Source organism: Borostomias antarcticus (assembly GCF_949987555.1).
Source record: "Borostomias antarcticus genome assembly, chromosome: 17".
Classification (NCBI taxonomy): domain Eukaryota; kingdom Metazoa; phylum Chordata; class Actinopteri; order Stomiiformes; family Stomiidae; genus Borostomias; species Borostomias antarcticus.
The window spans coordinates 1,359,813-1,376,874 of NC_140250.1; the positions used below are offsets into that span (position 1 = coordinate 1,359,813).

The 17,062-nt window shown below is 47.6% G+C and overlaps 2 protein-coding genes across 2 annotated transcripts; both read right to left on the reverse strand.

Moving 5' to 3' along the window:
- Nucleotides 1–1,140: 1,140 nt before the first annotated feature.
- On the reverse strand, nucleotides 1,141–6,490 carry LOC311320577 (actin-related protein 2; the record flags this gene model as incomplete). The annotated part of the gene is made up of 9 exons (XM_084452359.1): nucleotides 1,141–1,311; nucleotides 1,727–1,859; nucleotides 2,319–2,464; nucleotides 2,817–2,966; nucleotides 3,408–3,544; nucleotides 4,206–4,335; nucleotides 4,760–4,918; nucleotides 5,002–5,112; nucleotides 6,443–6,490. The coding sequence occupies 9 exons, from the start codon at nucleotides 6,488–6,490 to the stop codon at nucleotides 1,141–1,143; spliced, it is 1,185 nt and encodes a 394-aa protein (XP_084308485.1).
- Nucleotides 6,491–8,630: 2,140 nt separating this feature from the next.
- On the reverse strand, nucleotides 8,631–11,950 carry six7 (SIX homeobox 7; the record flags this gene model as incomplete). Its single annotated transcript, XM_084451547.1, has 3 exons — nucleotides 8,631–8,859; nucleotides 9,091–9,254; nucleotides 11,543–11,950. 3 exons carry the CDS (start codon nucleotides 11,948–11,950, stop codon nucleotides 8,631–8,633), a joined length of 801 nt encoding a protein of 266 aa, XP_084307673.1.
- Nucleotides 11,951–17,062: the final 5,112 nt, after the last annotated feature.

Below are 17,062 nucleotides of genomic sequence, written 5' to 3' on the forward strand. Positions count from 1 at the left end.
AAGGAAAAAAAGCAGGTTCTTGCAACGTTGAATAATAGCAAGGCAACTGCACACCAACATTAGCCTGACAATAACTTGACATTTGACAAGTTCAACAGAGGATAACCCACTTCCCTCTATCATATAATGGTACTTCTTCTTTCGTGTAACGTCAGAGGTCCAACTCGGTGTCGTGTAGCCATGCCAGCATCTCGGGTCCTAGGTCAAAGAGGCTGGCTTCCGAGGGAAGTGCTTATATAATGTATATAATGGTACTTAGAACAGATGGATGTTTTGAAGAATTAGAAAGGCTGGTTTTTCATTATACTGTACATCCCAGATGACATAAAATATTATTTTTTCAATTTCCAGTAAGGCATGGGTTTTAAACCCAGTGGTCTGATATATTTGCTTGTTGCAGCTCAAGCCTCAGTCTCACCCCGTCAGCTTTGACCAGTACAGGAAGCCCTTCTGATATTTCACCCCCCTCCCTCTCTCTCCTCATCCTCTATCTCTCTCCCTCTCTCTCCCCCCTTCCTCTCTCCTCATCCTCTCTCTCTCTCCCCCCTTCCTCTCTCCTCATCCTCTCTCTCTCTCCCCCCTTCCTCTCTCCTCATCCTCTCTCTCTCCCTCTCTCTCCCCCCTTCCTCTCTCCTCATCCTCTCTCTCTCTCCCCCCTTCCTCTCTCCTCATCCTCTCTCTCTCCCTCTCTCTCCCCCCTTCCTCTCTCCTCATCCTCTATCTCTCTCCCTCTCTCTCCCCCCTCTCTCTCTCCCTCTCTCTCTCCCCCCTCTCTCTCTCCCCCTCTCTCTCTCTCTCTCCCCTCTCTCCCCCCTCTCTCCCATCCTCTATCTCTCTCCCCTCCCTCTCTCCCCCCTCTCTCCCATCCTTTATCTCTCTCTCTCTCCCCCTCTCTCCCCCCCCCTCTCCCCCCTCTCCCCCATCCTCTATCTCTCTCCCCTCCCTCTCTCTCTCTCTCTCCCCTCTCTCCCCCCTCTCTCCCATCCTCTATCTCTCTCTCTCCCCCTCTCTCTCCCCCCTCTCCCCCATCCTCTATCTCTCTCCCCTCCCTCTCTCTCTATCTCTCTCCCCTCTCTCCCCCCTCTCTCCCATCCTCTCTCTCTCCCTCTCTCTCTCTCTCTCCCCCCTCTCCCCCCTCCTCTATCTCACCCCTCCCCCCAGCTTGTCCAGGACGGCCAGGCCTTTCTCCAGGTATTCCTCCCTGCTGATCCAGAAGGAGTCTTTGTCCTTCATGATGTTGGCCAGCACGGCCCCGCCCAGGAACACCATGTGCTTACGACGGGGGGGGTCCTCGATGCGGATCTTAAACTTCTGCGGGGGGGGGGGGCAGAGAGAGAGGGGGACAGAGATAGAGAGTGCTTGACTTTTCTCACTGCAATACTGAGCATCTGCGAATCGGTGTATTAAAAACATAATACTGTGTGTGTGTGTGTGTGTGAGAGAATATGTGTGTGTGAGTGTGTGTGTGTGTGTGTGTGCGTGCGTGTGTGTGTGTGTCTCTGTGTGTGTGTGTGTCTCTGTGTGTGTGCATGCGTGTGTGCGCGTGTATGCATGTGTGTGTCTCTGTGTGTGTGTGTGTCTGTGTGTGTGTGTGTGCGTGCGTGCGTGTGTGCGCGTGTATGCATATGTCTGTGAGTGTGTGCATGTGTGTGTGCGTGTGTATGCATGTGTGTGTGTGTGTGTGTCTGTGAGTGTGTGCATGTGTGTGTGCGTGTGTGTGACCTACGGAGAGCGACTTGGTGTCCCCCTTCAGCACGTTCTCCAGGTACAGCTGTTTGATCTCTCTCTCCAGCCGCGAGGGGAGGCCGGGGTACATGGTGGAACCCCCCGACAGAACGATGTGCTTGTAGAAGTCCGACCTTCAGCGGACAGACAAGACCACAGAGATCCATACGGGCTCACAGCAGATAACACTGTCAAGGTTGTTATGATTAAGTGTTTTTAATACTGTAATGTATTGTTGATGTATGTATTCAGTTTTACCCAAAATAAAAATCAATCAATTATGGATCATGTAAAAACTATAATTTATGACGGTTCTCGTGGCTAAAGTTTGACGCTAGGCTAAAGGCACACTTGGGAGTAAGTACTGTACATTGAGCCCCAACAAACTATCATACAATCTTCAAGGAATATCAAGGAACATAATCTCATAATCTAATAATCTCATAATCTCATATCGTATCTGAAACTACTGCTACACTGGGAGAGTGGACCCAGAGTTCCTTTGCAGTTGGTTCCCCGATGCACTTTTAGACGTTCCGTGTGTGTGTGTGTGTGTGTGTGTGTGTGTGGAGGGGAGAGCGTTGACCCCCGACCTCAGGTCGATGTCCGCCGCCTGGATGGTGTTGAAGAGCAGCTCGGCCACGCCCGCCCCCTCCACGTTGACGAGGTGGGGCTGGAACAGCGCCTCGGGGGCCCCGAACCTCTCGCCCCCCACCATGACCTGCCGGCCATCGGGGAGCTGGGGGTCACAGGGGTCACGGGGGGGCGGGGGCACAGTCAGTTCATGCAGCCAAATATCATCATAATGCCTTTTGTTTATGCAGACATAAACGTTCATATCCCACATATACCCACTTACTCGAACCCTTTAAGTAGTGTTGTAGTGGCGTTTATTGTGTGTATTGTTTCGTGTGTTTTTTTTTGTATTCCTTTCCTTATTCATAAGGGGGTTTTGTAAAAGAGACTTAGGTCTCAACAGAGTAAGCCCCGTTTAAATAAGGCATAAATACAATATACAGTAATATTATTTTTTTAAATAACAAGCAATTGTTGCTGAATATGTAGTCATATTAGAGTCCTATTCTAGTCACCGTGTAGGACTCGACCAGGACGGTGGTCTCGGTGGCCAGGCGCTGCTCCTGCTCGATGTTGTAGCCCACGTAGCACAGCTGCTCCTTCAGCATGCGCACCGTCTCAAAGTCGGCCGAGTGGTTGAACGCGTAGCCGCGTAGCAACAGGAGCTGAGGGAGGGATGGAGGGGTGGAGGGAGGGATGGGGGGAGGGATGGAGGGGTGGAGGGATGGTAAAGTGATATTGAGGGAGAAGAAATGGATGGATGGATGGATGGATGGATGGATGGATGGATGGATGGATGGATGGATGGATGGATGGATGGATGAATAGATGGATGGATGGATGGATGGATGGATGGATGGATGGATGGATGGATGGATGGATAGATAGATAGATAGATAGATAGATAGATAGATAGATAGATAGATGGTAAAGTGATATTGAGAGAGAAGGGACGGATGGAGGGAGGGAGGGAGGGAGGGAGGGAAGGATGGATGGATGTATATTACCGGTATACTGTCCCTCATTAGTAAATCGTTCTAATCATCAACAACAACCAAATAGAGCCTCAGCAGACGATCGAGGCCTCAGGGGAGACTGCGGCGCACCTTGATGAGGTAGCGCGTGATGTCACGTCCTGCGATGTCCAGCCGGCGCGTGAGGTGAGGCAGGGAGAAGCCCTCGTACACGGGACAGATGTGCGTCACGCCATCGCCAGAGTCCACCACCACGCCGGTCAGAAGGCCTGGACACAAGACACCTCGTCACTCGCTTGGATTTATCATCACACAAATCAATCAGTGGCAATGCAGCTCGTTCTAGGAAGTAGGAGTTCCCTGAAACTTATCAATCACATAAAGAGAGAAAATCTGTTTCTATCACACTGCAATAGTCTTTACTGGAGTAAGATTTGGTTACTCCAGTGCCAGATAAACCTCAGCCAGCAGAAGGACTGGGCCACATCAATGGCTTCTCCCTTTCGAAGGCCGAGAACAAATTATGAATTATTTTGAAATAATTGCTTATCTTAAAGGTACATGCTCAATAAATGAAGTGAAATAAAATAAATAAAAAATAAATAAATAAAAAGATTTGGTTACTCGATTAATTGCTTGTTAATGGAACAGAACTTTTTGGGAGAACGAACGTTATCAACAGGAGTTGCGTGAAATGTAATCATGATTTAGGGTCTCACTGCACATGAGGGCGCCACGCCATGTAGTGAAGGCTAAATGGGATGCCGGGAAATTTCAACGCCAGCAGTAGAGGACACAGAAATGAACGGAGCAAAGCGCAGTCCAGCGCTGGACGTTCTTATCAATTAATCGACTATTTTTTGTTAAGTTTAATAGTTATCGATGAATGAAATTCCTTGAAATTTGCAACCCTACTCTCCACACGTTTACCTTGGGCGTAGAGCGTGAGCACGGCCTGGATGGCCACGTAGATGCCGTGGAACTGGTACTTCTCGAACATGACCTCGGCGATCTTCTCCCGGTTCTTGGTGGGGTTCATGGGCGGCTCCGTGAGAAGCACCTGTCAGTGAGGGTCGGCTGGTATCAATATTTATATTTTTTTATGGACGATATTGGCATGACAAAATATCACAATACGCGATAATATCGTCCGCCGGAGAAGTATATTGTCAACAGCGGATGTGCTCATCACCTCAGACTTTTTTGGGGGAAATTGTCCACATTCTATGACTATATGTTTCAACATTGAACAAAATCTACTCCTGACGATGTGATTATCATTGTTTATGTAACAGAGTGGAACGAGGAGTAGCTGGTGAGACTCTCTCCTCAAAGCAGCGCTGACAGTCCCTCCAAGAGGGACGTCCCCTTATTGGCGCAACTGTCAGCGTGTCCGCCTCACAAACGGGGGAGAGCTTGTCGAGCGCGGGTTCGAATCCCGCCCGGGGCGAGCCATTAACACACGGTCGAGAGCCTGGCTCTACCTTGCAGTCCGGGGGGCTGACGTTGAGGCGGTCGGGGCCGAAGGTGTGATCCCACAGGTGGAGCATGTCGTCCCAGTTGCGCACCATGCCGTTGTCCATGGGGTAGGTCACCTCCAGCAGGGAGCGGCACTCGCTGGCCTCCTCGCCCACCATCAAGTCCTGAGGGGTCGGGGGGTCAGGGGTCAGAGGTGAGGCGGTCGGGGACGCCGAGTCGTCAGGGTAGAGGGTTCGACTGATCTCACCTTGATCTCAATGTCGCCGACTTTTGTAGAGGAGCGGATCGTAGGCCGGCCCACCATGGCGGGGAAGATGTGCTCCGGGAAGTTGGAACCGGCAAAGCCACACTTGACAAACTGGGAACCAATAGGAAATGACACTTGACAAACTGGGAACCAATAGGAAGTGGCACTTGACAACCTGGGAACCAATAGGAAATGACACTTGACAAACTGGGAACCAATAGGAAGTGACACTTGACAAACTGGGAACCAATAGGAAGTGACACTTGACAAGCTGGGAACCAATAGGATGTGACACTTGACAAACTGGGAACCAATAGGAAATGACACTTGACAAACTGGGAACCAATAGGAGATGACACTTGACAAACTGGGAACCAATAGGAGATGACACTTGACAAACTGGGAACCAATAGGAGATGACACATTGCGTTTGAATGTGTTTGTAGGTTAAATTCTTTCAATATATGACGTCAAGGAAGGTTCAGTTCTAATTCAACGTGCTGCATTGAAACCAAATTATCAGAGAATGTCACTTCTCCAAACGTTTTTTTTTTTGCTGTTCCTGAGTCAAGACTGCATGAAAACATTTGAGAGACAGAGTTGCACCGTGTGCAGAATAAATGAATGACAGCTTAATTGTAGTGATGGGCAAAATGTTACATTTCTGATGACCTCGTTCATCTGGCTGTTCTCGTGACTGTGTTGAAATGTGTTGACTTGTCTAGACTTGGCCTGATCCACATTCCATGGCCTGGAGGTGGGAGAAACATTCCGATCACTTGCAACGAGCAGAGAAAAGGTGAGCTACACCGTCACATCTGCGGCTCATTTATGAACAGAGGTCTTTCAGAGAATTGTCTGAAAACTGTCAACAGATGATAGAAAGTAACAGCGGAAGCCCGACCGATTCACGCCGTGAATAAACACTCACAACACTTGAGTAATTGAGAGTTACCGTAAGTTTATTCTCTTCCTGGTTTAATAAATGGACAGGCTATTGAAACTCACTACTACACGGTAGCACCATTTATGGCGTGTGAACGTGTCCAAACAGATGTGCATAACTGCGCATAGCCACGCCCACGCGACCCTCCCTTCCTATAGCCTATACACGCACAACTGTACCCTAATACATGCACAAATGTACCCTAATACATGCACAACTGTACCCTAATACATGCACAAAAGCGAAATATTTGCAGCCAACACAAATTATTTAATGGGAATAAAAACACATACGTGTAGATAAAGGAGGGCAACCTAGACCTAGTGTGCCATATCAAGCAGTTAAGAGATCACAAACTTCTAAACACAATACCAGGTGCTGCCGCTGTTGAATTATGATTGACACATGACATGACACATAGTCGTATTACAGACCATAGGGACATACAATTCCCATTCACTACACAGAATGTATGACTAACTACTGTAAACTCACCCCGGTCCCGTTGTCGCAGACGACAACTTTCCTGCCCTCGCTGTCCATGTCCAGTGATGCTGGAGAGCGCTTCACTAATATGTATTCCCTCCCGTCAGTAGGCTACAGTGTGTGGATTCGGTTATAATACAATTACAGCAAATTCTAAACTGCGATCAAAACGTAAAAGCCTACTGTTCGCTCAACAGTGGATAGCAGAAATCTGCCACTCCAGCGGTGCTGCGGCATGGGCGGGGTTAACAGTGAGTCAGGAATTTGTGCACAGGTAGGATATGTGCTACTGCTTTGCTGCCTGTTTCCAATAGCTTGTGACCTCAAACTGTGACAACAGTATTGGGAAATGGTATGACCAGTAACTAATACAGCTCAATTTGCGTTTCAGCTTTAAACTCAGCGGTTGAGATTTCCTAGCAAGAGAGAAACCGAGATCGATTAAGATCCTCAATTAAGAAATTCTCCTCACCGCCACAAGGTGGCGCCATTTACCAGCGTTCTCAAATCTCTTTAGCAGATGAAGGGTTGAGGCAAAGTGGAAGGTAAAACGTTTGGGACAAAATGTTTCTTCAAGGTTACGTTAGCCTGTATGCTTGTGTCTTTTCTATAAACCTGCTGAAGAATATTCCAATTGTAGCAGCAGAAAACGGTTGTAGGCCAAAGTAGGATAAAGTGTAGGCTTGTCCGTGGAGAATCGTTTTTTTGTGTCTTTTTGTCTGCTAAACCACCACTGGCGAAGTGAAATAACGTCGAGTTGGTAGCATAATCTCCAATTACACTACCAGACCAACACAGAAGAAACCCGGGTAAAAATAGTGTATTTTATTCCAAATGCATACATCATCAGACATTTACAAAATACATTGGCCTATTAGGCCCATGTCCTGGCTGTTAAGCCTTCTGTGTGGAGCATGTTCGACAGAAAGAGCCTGTGTCACTCTTGACCGACAAGACTGCGTTGAGACGGACCGCCTGTTTCACAAGTCCGTCTGTCGGTGGTCCCCGGAGATCAAATAGGCACATTGAGTAAAGAACAAGCTTAACATTTCACACTATTGTGTTGTCTGTCACAGGTAACGGTCGAAATTAGGACAACTGAAGAGAAAGAGTGCGGTAGGCCTGACTGGTAAGACACTGACCACAATGATATTCACAGTTATATAACAATAAAACCACTAGAGTTGGTTAAATTGGGATGTTTTGGATTCAAAGAAAGCAGCATATTGGCGTAGTTAGTTATATTGTAATGGTATATTGCAAGCAGGTGGAACAAAGTCTGTTGTGACTTTAAATAACGGAAATAGCAATCGCAAAAATAGCAATGCATAAAAATAACAACCCAGAACTAAAGAGAGTTTGAGTGATGTCTGTACCCTCCATAAGGCAGTGAAGTGTGTTTGTGGGGAAATAGTGTCTGTTTTTTAAAGTAGGCTATCTATTCCTTTGCAGTTCTTCAGTACATTCACTTATTTTATTCTCTGAAGCCTCCTGAAGAAGGTGGTGTATGCGGTGTCCTTTTCAATAACATTGCTCCCTTATTAATTAAAAATAATGGAATAGTGTCGAGCTACCTATAAACTATACAAAATAGCCTTCTATGAGTTGAAACCCATCAAAACGTAGTCATCAAAATAACATTTCAGTAGTCTAAGACCGTACGGTGTGTATATATACACGTGTATATATATTTCTATAAATACTTCTCCTGAGAATTTGTGAAGTGTGATTATCACTGATGAAACATGTAGATATATAACCGGATGTGACGGCACCAGTCGATCAAAGATGCGACTTGGCACACTTTTAAGTGCATGCGTTCATGGATATACAATCCCCCACCTTTTGACCCCATCCCCCACCCCCGAAACCCCCTATCCTTCCCCCTCTCATCATCAAGAGGTCATCACATCGACTGGTCCCAATCCAGTCTCGATTCAAGTCACTTTTCATCAAGTCGATAGAGCTTCTTCCTGGGCCTGCAAGCCACAGGGTTCCGAGTTCTAGAACATTCTTTTTGGTTTTGCTGTTGCCATGGGCCATTCTGAGCTCAGGTAAGAGTCGTCTATCGTCTCCTCTCTCCTCCTCGTCCTCGTCCTCCTCCTCCTCCCTCACAATCCCGATTTCCGGACGCCTCAGAGCTCGGCGCGCCGAGGGACCGTTTCGGGGGTCCGGAGGCGGAAGAACCCCCCCCCCCTCAGGACTCGCTGTCGCTGCTGACCGAGATGTCTGGCGTGGAGCGGCCGGTGCCGTGGCGCTGGTCGGTGCCGGTGCTGCAGTCGCTGGCCTCGGGGCTGCCCGGGGGGTGGGGCGAGGCTGGTGAGGAGGGCGAGGCGGGCAGCATGCGCTGGTGGTGACGGCCGCGCTCCTGGACGGAGCTTTCGGGGGAACTTCCGGACGGCAGGAGGGTGACGTCCTGCTGCAGCCTGAGGGGAGGAGAGAGAGAGAAAGAGAGAGAGAGAGAAAGAGAGAGAGAAAGAGAGAGAGAGAGAGAAAGAGAGAGAGAGAAAGTGGGGGAGAGAGAAAAGAGGAAATAAGGAGTCCATTTTTGGTTTGACCCGTCAGGCTGCCTGATCCTCTCTCACTCCCCGTTACCGTGCTCTTGTGTGACACGCTGCCATCGTCACCCTTGACCTGGCGGCTGCGTCTTGGCGTACCTGTTCTTGGCCGAGGCGGCCCGGTCCCTCTGGCGGCGGTTCTTGAACCAGTTCCCGACCTGCGTGGGCGTCAGACCGGTGGCCTGGGCCAGGTGGCGCTTGCGGGACGGGTTGGGGTAGGGGTCCTGCAGGTACCACTCTCTCAGCAGACTGCGCGTCCTCTCCTGTGGAGCCAACACAAACTATGCTACGTCAGCGAGCTGCGCTACGTCCAGGGCGCTCGGCGGAAGAGACGGAAACACGCAAGACCGAATGGGAGCTTGTGAGATCGGCGTGGCCGTACACAGGTCAGGGGTCAGGGCGCCGTACACAGGTCAGGGGTCAGGGCGCCACGGGGCCTTGAAATCCTTGAAAGTTTGTGAATTTGAGGGGGGAAAAATCAAGGCCTTGAAAGTGCTTGAAAATAGACATGGGTCACTGCTTGAATTTATATATTTTGTGCAAGTATGTTAGATTTGTAAAAAATGTAATATGAGTAAATATGGTATAATATGTCTGCATGTTTCCCGCCATCTGAGATTGAGAGTCGTGCCACCTGCCCCAAAAAAGTGTGGTCAAGTGCGGTGAATTGGGTCCTTAAAATGGAGGGAATTGGGCCCTGAAGGTCATTGAAAGGTCCTTAAATGTGATATTGCAGAAGGTGTGTGAACCCTGACAGGTGTGATCTAAGTGTCTCCTGCTTTGGGACGCACTGCAGGCTGGGATTCTGTCTTAACATTTGAGTCTTAGACATCGAACTAGAGCAGATAAACCTGAAAATAATCTCATTAAAACTAGGATTGATAATAATCTTAATCTGTTAGCTATAATAACCTTAATCTACAGTTGAAGCATGCATTTATATGCTGATAATTAGCTCAGGAGTCAGGATAAGGGGCTTAGTATTGGAGAGGCTGTAGTTCACTTTTATTTGATCATTTACAACATTATTCCTCACAAAATAAGACAGGATTTAAAACAAACAAACACTCACAGCTTTGAGTTACGATGCCGGTAACCGCTGAGTGGGCTAAAAACTAGAAATGTAAGATGGCAGCATAGTTGGTTCATAGCACACAGGAGAGGCTTAGCTGCCTTAGTTGGGGCGGCTGTAGCTCAGTTGGTAGAGCGGGTCGTTCAATGATCGAAGGGTCAGCGGTTCGAATCCCAGCTCCAACTGTCCACAAGTGTCCTTGAGCGAGACACCTCACTCCAAATTGCTCCCAATGAGCAGGTTAGCACCTTGCATGGCAGCGGCCTCCATTGGTGTGTGAATGGGAGGCCATTGTAAAGCGCTTTGAGTGCCGCTAAGGTGGAAAAGCGCTATATAAGTGCAGTCCATTTACCATTTAGCTGACTAAACCTCTCAGACCCACCTCACTGCCTCAGTAGGTCTCCAGACAGTCACAGAGCAGTCACAGAGCAGTCATAGAACACACTGTAGAATGGTTGAGATTATATCTCTGTGTGATAATCCCACATAACAGCCCATGGCTGCCTCTCCCTTGCTCCAACATAGCATTCTATTCAGAATCCATTTAATAAATAGAATAGAATGGTTGATATTTCCAGTGGTTAGTGTGACTAAGTAGGGAGAGTGAATTTCCTGAAATTAGACCGTTTTTACATCAGTGTTGGTCATCATGATGTGGGTCATGATTGGTCAACAGATGTAGCTTAGCACCACCGGTGTGACTGACTGAATGAATACTGGACTCTGTAAAGCTCTCTGGGTATCATGAAGGGTGCTATATAAATGAAATTCATAATAATAATAATCATCGTCATCATAAGAAGGGCAACTTAATGGGGAAATAAGTGAGTGTTTCCAAGTACTCTAAGTTCATGTTAATCGGACAGAGAGGAACCTCCTGTTGACCCCGGCTCTGCAGCCTTGGGTCATCTTGGCCTCGCCGTGGCCCCGACCCCGACCCCAACCCCAACCCCAACCAAGACCCTGACCACGCTGGGGAGGAAGGGGGGAAGGATAACGCTGTCCGTAGCCTCATCATCTTAAAAGATCAGGAGCTGGGGGACCATTCACCAAAGAGCCTTAACTGGGCACATGAGTTACTTGAGTATGTTATAATGTATTAGTACTCTATATACTATATACTCACTATCTCCAGCCAAATTATGTCCAGTTAGGTGAGTTTTTACTTATTTGGTTTCCAATGTAACATTTCCTGCATACTTTAGGCATGATTATTAAGATGAGATACAGTATTCTATAACTTTAATGATCCCCAAGAGGGACAATGTAGGCGTTGCAGCAGCAGAACGAACAGAAGAGGTACAGAAAAAAATCAAGAATCAGTGCGTCATATAACACAAAATATGTGCATTAAAAGAACTATAAATAAATAACGGCTATGATTAGGGTTATTCTGTAGTTTTTTAATAGTAGTTAAGTGCGAGTCAATTATTTGAACGGGAGATCGACACTAAACAGCTGGACTGTGTTCTGGCTCACCTTAAAGCAGTGCGTCTTCTGCTCCCCGTCCCAGATCGTACGGGGCAGGGGGAACTTCTTGCGGATCCGGTACTTCTCCACCGGTCCCAGCGGCCTTCCCCGTAGTCGCTCCGCCTCCCTATAGTGCGCGTCCAGCCACAAGTCCTGGAGTTTGGCGTGGGACTCGCGCGTAAAACGGTGGCTCTGGAGAATCTGGTACAGAGCCTCGAAATTCCCCCCGTGGAAGGCGACCAGCGCCCGTGCGCGCATCACGGATTCGTGTCGGTTCAGAGCCTCTCCGGCCGAACCGGGGACGGCGGCCGGCAGCGACCACAGGAACCGACCCAGGCGCTCGATGTCTCCCGTCTCCTCCAGGTTCTCGCACACGCGAGCTACCTGGTCCGGTGTGAACATCGGTAGATGGAACATGTTTCCCGTCGGTTCTCACGATGCACTCAACGAAGTATTCTATTATTGTCCTATTGGCTTATGTGTATTTTTCTTCAGCTACGAAGACATGGCTACCGTCATATCTCGCAGCGCATTCTATCCAAAACGCGCGTAAAAGTTCCAAACGCGCTCTGACTGACTTCAAAACTACAGACTTTGTGAAATCGAGACGATGGGGACAACTCAACTAATGCAACATCTAATTGGAGCGGGTTTATGCAATTTATCTCTCTTCAGGTTCTCGGTGCGGTGAGCGGGTTTCTGACCCGGGATGGTGATATGGGTAAAGGACGAACACCAGAAGTCAACCGGTATTTATAGCTGGATACAATTAGCATTTTTGTAGTTGTTTTGAAAGGGATTATACGCCCTGGTCATTAGCCACTTAGCAGGGGGTAGTGTGTATAGAGGTGACTGGTTGATCCGCTTGTTTGGCTTAGTATAGGGTTACATTGACTGGCAGAGTGATTGCTAACGGCAATGATATTTAATTGGTCGGATCTGGGAGAAATCCAGTTTAAGTAAGTAAGTAAAACTTTAGAGAGAAGAGTGTCACGAAAATATGTAACGAAGCGTCACACGTGTTGGAAAAGGGTTGAATCATCCATTTGCAAGGATCTTTAAGCTTATAACCTGTCTAGTTTATAATAAAGTAGCCTAGGTCCTATTCATACTATGCTGTGTAGTGATTTTAGAATTTTTAAACATTGATTTCAAATATGTATAGGCTTCATACAGGCTAATCTACACTTTATAATGACTGTAATCATTAAATAAAGTTGGTCAACAGCAATAAGACATGTTGCACAAAGCGCATTACACTACATGTGAAATGTGGTATATATGACATCCGTGCGTGGTGGGATCCTCTTTACTCCTGCGTGTAGACGACAGACAGGTGGCGATCAGCGTTCCGGTTTTAACGAGGACGGGATCTCCCGGTCGAGCGCGAGCTGCGCTTAGGCCATGAAAACCTGGAGCACGCGCGCCTGCGCTGGACCTTTGGGGACGCGCGCTCGGTAAAGCAGCAAGCAGATGTTCATTAAACTAGAGACGGCTATACCGTATATCCTCCTTAGACATACAGTCTACTGTATGCAGATTCATAATCACTGAGTAGCCTAGTTTAATGGGCTTTGAGAATATTGCTTCTCCAAGCGTTAAGGACGTGAGACCTGTCCATAATTACTTGTAGTGACAAACCATATGCTACAATATGTTGATTGATTGTTGTACCTTTAAGAAACCCATAAAATGTGTATGTGTATTTGTCTTTGTGTGTGTATGTATGTGCGTTCACTAACGTGCGCATGTGTGTGTGCGTATGTGCTTTTGTGTGTATGTGTGTGTGAATGTGTGTGTGTCCGTGTGCGTGCATGTGTGTGTGTGTATGTGTGTGTGTGTGTGTGTGTGTGCGTGCATGTGTGTGTGTGCATGTGTATATGTGTGTGCGTGTGTGTCTGTATGCGTGTGTGTGTGTGTGTCTGCTCGTCACACGTGTGGTACAGCCCAGGCCGGCTCGGCGGGCCGTGGAGCAGAACTGATCTGAGATCTGATCTCATCTCTAATCTGGTTCCATCAGGTCTCAGACTCCTGGGTCCACAGACCCTCAATCTGTTGGGAACAGACTGACCACCAAGCTGCTTAATGTCTCCCGACCACGGATGAGACATAAAATGAGTAGCCTACGGGATGAGGGGAAGAGGAGAGCGTGTGTGCACGCGTGTGTGTGTATTTGGTGTGTGTATGACAGCAGGGGGGTGATGCGAGTGTATTGATTGATTTGATTTTTAATTAGTTTTAATTAGTTTTAATAGGGAGAGTCATCCCTGTGGTTGATGGAGAGAGTTTTAATCCTACTGTTCTCAGCAAATGGAACATTTTCTCAGTTTTATTTTTCCAATACCTCCACAATCAACGTTTATTTTGGGGGATTTATTTGGGGTTTTAATGATCTATTTACAGTTTATCATACAATTAAACAATTTGCCTTAATTATTAGGCTAATACTAATTCGCCACTTGACTAAAATAAAAAACCCACTCATACGATTTATGAGGTGAACAAGTAATCTAATATACCATCCACTATCCTCATACAATGAGAAGGTTTTATATAATAACGTAATAATATACTATAGTAGGTGTCATATGACACCACTATTTCCATAAACACATGTACACCACCTGCACCCTCCTCCTCCGCACTCTCCAAAGTCCTTCTCCTGCCCCACCTCCTCTCTCCTCCTCTACCCCCACCTCCTCTCTCCTCCTCTACCCCACCTCCTCTCTCCTCCTCCTACCTCTTCTCTCCTCCTTTTACCCCCACCTCCTCTACCCCACCTCCTCTATTCTCCTCTACCCCCTCCTCCTCTACCCCCACCTCCTCTCTCCTCCTCTACCCCACCTCCTCTACCCCACCTCCTCTATTCTCCTCTACCCCCTCCTCCTCTACCCCCACCTCCTCTCTCCTCCTCTACCCCACCTCCTCTACCCCACCTCCTCTATTCTCCTCTACCCCCTCCTCCTCTACCCCCACCTCCTCTATTCTCCTCTACCCCCTCCTCCTCTACCCCCACCTCCTCTCTCCTCTCTCCTGAGTAGAGTGGAACCCCACTTGGCATAATTAAATAGAGGCTTAAACAGAAGCTTCTGCTTAAAAATGAGCTGTTGATTTTGCCAAAGCGAGGGAGGGGGGGCTGTTTGTGTGTGAGTGTGTGTGTGTGTGTGTGTGTGTGTGTGTGTGTTGTGTTTGTGTGTGTGTGTGTGTGGGGGGGGTATGCTATGGGGAAGGGGTATTACCTCTCTGTTTAAATCCACACACTCACAATCAACAAGCAATTGGGAGGAGAGCTAATTAGTATTATCTCCTTATCACCAGCCTACCGCTATTGCCAAAGAGAACCTGGTCAAAACACACGCACACACACACACGCACACACACACACACGCACACACACGCACACACACACACATTCACACACACACATTCCCTCCAGGCAAATGTTTAGGTGGGCTAATTACAAACTCGTTTGCAGCTCAATAGCACTCTCCAGTCAGACGGGTCTCGTTCCCTGTCCCCCCTACACACACACACACACACACACACACACACACACACACACACACACACACACACACACACACAGGCTCCTGTATTATAGGTTTAAGTCACAGCGCATGCTGGAGGGCATTCACCAGACAAACGACATGGTCACTTCCCCTCCCGGCGCAGAGAGGAGAGAGGAGGAGAGAGGAGGAGCAGAAGTCTCTTCTCTCAACACAGACAGCGCAGAACAAGCACAGGGGATTCTGGGAAATGTTGCAGCTCTCAAGAGCTGGCAAATATTGATATTGGATTTCACAGTTGGAATTGCAGTCTTGTCATAATCCTAATACAATAAAACACCCATGTGCTTTTTACTTTTATCAGTCCTATGAATAAGGGGAGGACTATTTTTTTTATTTAAATATAGATCAGTACATAATTTCTATGTATTTACAAGAGTGGAGTGAAGAGGCAACTTTTTATAATTTATACATTAATTCAGTTATGTTTATTAATTTAGCAGTGGTGTGTTTTTTTGTGTTTTTAGTCCAAACGTGAATAAGAATGTAGTCTTGTTTGAAGTTAACAGTGTTACAGTAGCCTTGTTTTACCATTAACTACACTATCGACACACACACACACACACACACACACACACACACAAGTCTTACTACTGAGCTTACTACAAGTTACCGAACATTTCTCCCATTTCCTGAGAGGACTGAAAATCCCTTCCACCATTAAACTGATGACAGCCAGGTCATGTGACAGGACAGCCAGGTCATGTGACAGGCCTGCCAGGTCATGTGACAGGCCTGCCAGGTCATGTGACAGGACAGCCAGGTCATGTGACAGGACTGCCGCTCCACTCGGGAGTCAGAAGCTGAACAGAGATTATATCTAACAAGATGTTCTCTTCAGCGTCAGTTAACAAAAGAGCTATGCTTGTTAAACCTTACCCACAACCACACCCACACATGTGAGCACACACACACACACACACACACACACACACACACACACACACACACACACACTCATAAAGAGAGATCATAATCATCATGTCTTCTCGAAGATCAGCTTACACCAGCCCCCACTGACTGTCCAGTTCAAATCGAAGCTCTGCTGTTACAAACAGACCTGTCATCAACTCACGTTGTGTTGTGTTTGTTTGTTTATTTGTTTGTTTGTTTGCCACGGGGCAGGGGCCAAGGCCCCCCCCCTGCACACGGTTTCATCTCCACCAACTAACAAGCAGCAGGAGCAGACGTTGGGGCGGCCATCTTTGGGGTGTCAGCCCGCTGGCATCTTAGCTCACTGGACACAAGGACAGACTGAGATTGACTCAGACTGTAAACCATAAAGATCATGTGTGATGTGTACACTGTAAACCCTGGAGGTCAGGGGTCAATAAGAGCACATTCTCTTCCTTTCTTCTTCCCTGAGGTTAAGAAACTTTGAACTTCGAAACTTCATTTTCTTAAGTGTTTCAAATCGGATCTATTCACGTTACGTATGTCCATCGACTAGATTGCTAAGTCTCAGACTAAACCGTGATCAGTTTTGATGACCCTCGTATTGATTTAAGCTGTTCTTCAGGAGGAAACGGTGTGTGAGGATCCTCAGTATTTTTACCACTGCTTAGTCTCCACACATGTTCAAGCTTTCCATCTTGACAGGGTTAGCGTCGGCTTTGACTGTAATCTATTAAAAAATCCCATTCTCACGCCAACTCCCTGCCATTCCATGATATAACAGGTGTCCCTGGCGTTGTTTAGGGTTACTAAAGGGCTTACAGGAAGAACTTATCCTCACCTGATACTTCAAGGCCCATTAATTCCAGCCTCGGTGACTTAACCCCCCCCCTCTGATCCTCTGCTCCTGACCCGCCCTTCTGACACGCCCCGGTCATCTGTCACCCTGCACCGTGACCCCCGAGGTGGACGCCGCCGGACCTAAAGAGATACACCTCGGGTGCACTTGTTTTAGATCACCCGGGACGGTAACACCTATGGAACGATAGCGAAACAACCAACTCTGAGA